This window comes from Pterocles gutturalis, unplaced genomic scaffold (assembly GCF_000699245.1).
Source record: "Pterocles gutturalis isolate BGI_N339 unplaced genomic scaffold, ASM69924v1 Scaffold49709, whole genome shotgun sequence".
NCBI lineage: Eukaryota > Metazoa > Chordata > Aves > Pterocliformes > Pteroclidae > Pterocles > Pterocles gutturalis.
Window position 1 is genome coordinate 3,373 of NW_010129957.1, and position 2,651 is coordinate 6,023.

The window sequence follows — 2,651 nt, forward strand, 5'->3', positions numbered from 1 at the left end:
TTTTCAAAAACATCTAATGAGCTAGGAGCCTTTAACTAGGAGTTGCCATGTGTCATGGTGTGTAATTAACATTTTCTAAAATCCAGTTAGTGCAAACCAAGCCAGAAGTGGCGATATCTCACTAGCTCTATGCAAACTAGATTTCTGCGTTATTTTCCATGCCCGCATATTACATTTTTGAATGAGAAGGTTCACCTCCTTGTCACTCCGGAGATAAAAAAATTGCATGGTACTGTGGAAAAGCAACATGATGGAGGAAGGTGTGCTGAGGGCAGCTTTACATTAATTAATTACTGTCACCATTTTGAACAGGAATAGAACTGAGTCTGGACAGCACATACGAAGCAAGGATGTTCAAAACCTCCCCATTCAGGGCTGCCCTTAATTTAACTTCTGTGTTGCAGGGGCTTTCCACTCAGATTTGAACATTTGGTTTATCACGGTTTATCTAGTACAGAGCAAAAGCTATTCTCTGAAAATATTTATATACTGGACCTCAAAGAACTAGACCTTCTTGAGATTGTCCTGGATTAGTTCTCTGACCCTTTCTGTTTTTTGTTTTTTTTTCTTCCTTGTTTTGTTTTGGTTTTGTTCATGATTTAGGGTAAAAACCTCTAACTGAACCATGATTTTTTTTTTTTTTTAATTATTTTAGCCTGGAAGAGTTGTGACCCTGGTTGAGGATCCTGAGGTATAGTACTCCTGTTCTGTCTCTGTAGGGTACACAATGTCCCATTGCATTCCCAGCCTGTGTAGTAAGTCTCGATTAATTTTTGCTTCTCTACAAGCAAATAATTGAGTTATCTTTAGTGCAATTAAAAGCTCTCCAAAAATTTCTTGGGAGTTACAACTAACACGCTTCCTGCAGACAGCTGGAGTGAACCCCCATTGCAGATGGCTGAGGAAAAGCAAGGAACCCATTTTTGTACTCGTTGAGTGCTGTTCCTGGCCCCAGCACATCAAATGCTGTAACCATCTACAAAGTATGCAAGACAAAAGAACTCCTGATTTTTTTTTAATAAAATGCCTTTGACCAGCATATGGTCTGACTGCAAAATTCAACGCTCATGAATTACCACCACCACCCAGCATCGTCTGGTATCACGACTAAATACTAAGATCCAGTTTTAGGGGAAAGAAAACCCCAAACAAAACAAAACTTAATTGCGTTGTCATCATTACTATTGCACTGATACATACACCAACTTAACTGCAGGAAGAATCCACACGTGATGTTGCTAGCAGACTACTTAAAATTTTAATTTTCAGATACAAATTTTGTGAGGTCCGGAAGATACTTTGCATCCTTTTTGCCAGCTCCTTAGCAGCCCCTGCCAAGGCTGTTTACTATTTCAAATTTAATTGAAACAAGAAATTGTTTTGTAAGAAAGACCTCAGCATTAGCAAGGAAGTGTATGATCAATCTGCATGATTACCATTTTGATTGAAAATGTTCTAAATAAAGCAGCCCGTTTAGTTTGGGACTCTTACAAACAGTGTGAAAAAATAGCTATAAAAAAAGACTGAAAATGTAAGAACTTTTTTTTTTTAAAGAAAGTTTTGCCTACATACAATAGAAATACATTAATTTTTGAATATCCTTTTAAACACTGCTTGGATTTTCTTTTCTTATGTCCTTCCCCAGGGGTCTGTATGGGGTGTTGCTTACAGATTGCCAGCTGGCCAGGAATGTGAAGTCAAGGCATACCTGGACTTCAGAGAGAAAGGAGGCTACAGGACTACGACTGTCATTTTCTATCCGAAGGGCTCATCAGTGAAGCCGTTTGACGTGTTGTTATACATTGGAACTTGCGATAACCCGAACTACCTTGGCCCAGCGCCTCTAGAAGAAATTGCTGAACAGATCTGTAATGCAGTTGGTCCTAGCGGAAGGAATACAGAATACCTGTTTGAACTCGCCAATTCTATGAGGAATCTTGTACCAGAAGATGCAGATGAACATCTCTTCTCCTTAGAGAAACTAGTAAAGGAACTCTTGGAAAAGCATCAAAAGCTAAATTGTCTCTAAAATAACTTCTGACTTGTAATGATCTTGCTCCATCTGCAGAGGAACGGTGTCGTTGCACAATGGGTATATGACTCGGAGGCATGTTTCTCTGTACTAGGCTATTTATTTTAATATTGCATTCAAAATGGTCGTTGGTTGTTAAAACATACTGTTAAAGCATTCTTTCAGGAGTCTGTAGAAAGGGGAAGCAAGGGAAGTGGTTTAGGTTTGAATTTGGTATATTGGGTTTTTACGAAAAGATTACATCTTGATGAAAATCTCAAGAGAACCACTTAAGCTTCTCTTTGTTTGAAGATTATTATTATTTCAGGTTTAAAATAAATCTTTAGAATGTTTTAAAGTTCAAAATCTGCATTCAGAGACAACCCCCACTGCTTTAAGTGACTGTTCTTATTGATTCAAGACCACAGGTGTGGAGCTCGGTGCAGCTAAAGAGAGAAATGTTTAGTAGTAGTTGTGAATTGCATAGTAAATGCATAGTAGAGAACATTTATATCCTCAACGTTCAACTTCACTGAAATGAAGTTACTCCACTGAATTAGTCATCTTACCCTTTATGTATTAGCTTGTCCTTAAACGCAGAGGATAAACTGTTTTGTTGTCAGGGAAATAATTCTTTCCC

General features: G+C 38.1%; 1 protein-coding gene across 1 annotated transcript; it reads left to right on the forward strand.

The window, feature by feature from the left end:
* Positions 1-655: 655 nt before the first annotated feature.
* CHAC2 (ChaC, cation transport regulator homolog 2 (E. coli)) lies at positions 656-2,029 on the forward strand (the record flags this gene model as incomplete). Its single annotated transcript, XM_010080050.1, has 2 exons — positions 656-691; positions 1,646-2,029. Coding segments are annotated over 2 exons (420 nt in total), but the record flags the coding sequence as incomplete, so codon positions are not given.
* Between the last annotated feature and the right edge of the window lie 622 nt (positions 2,030-2,651).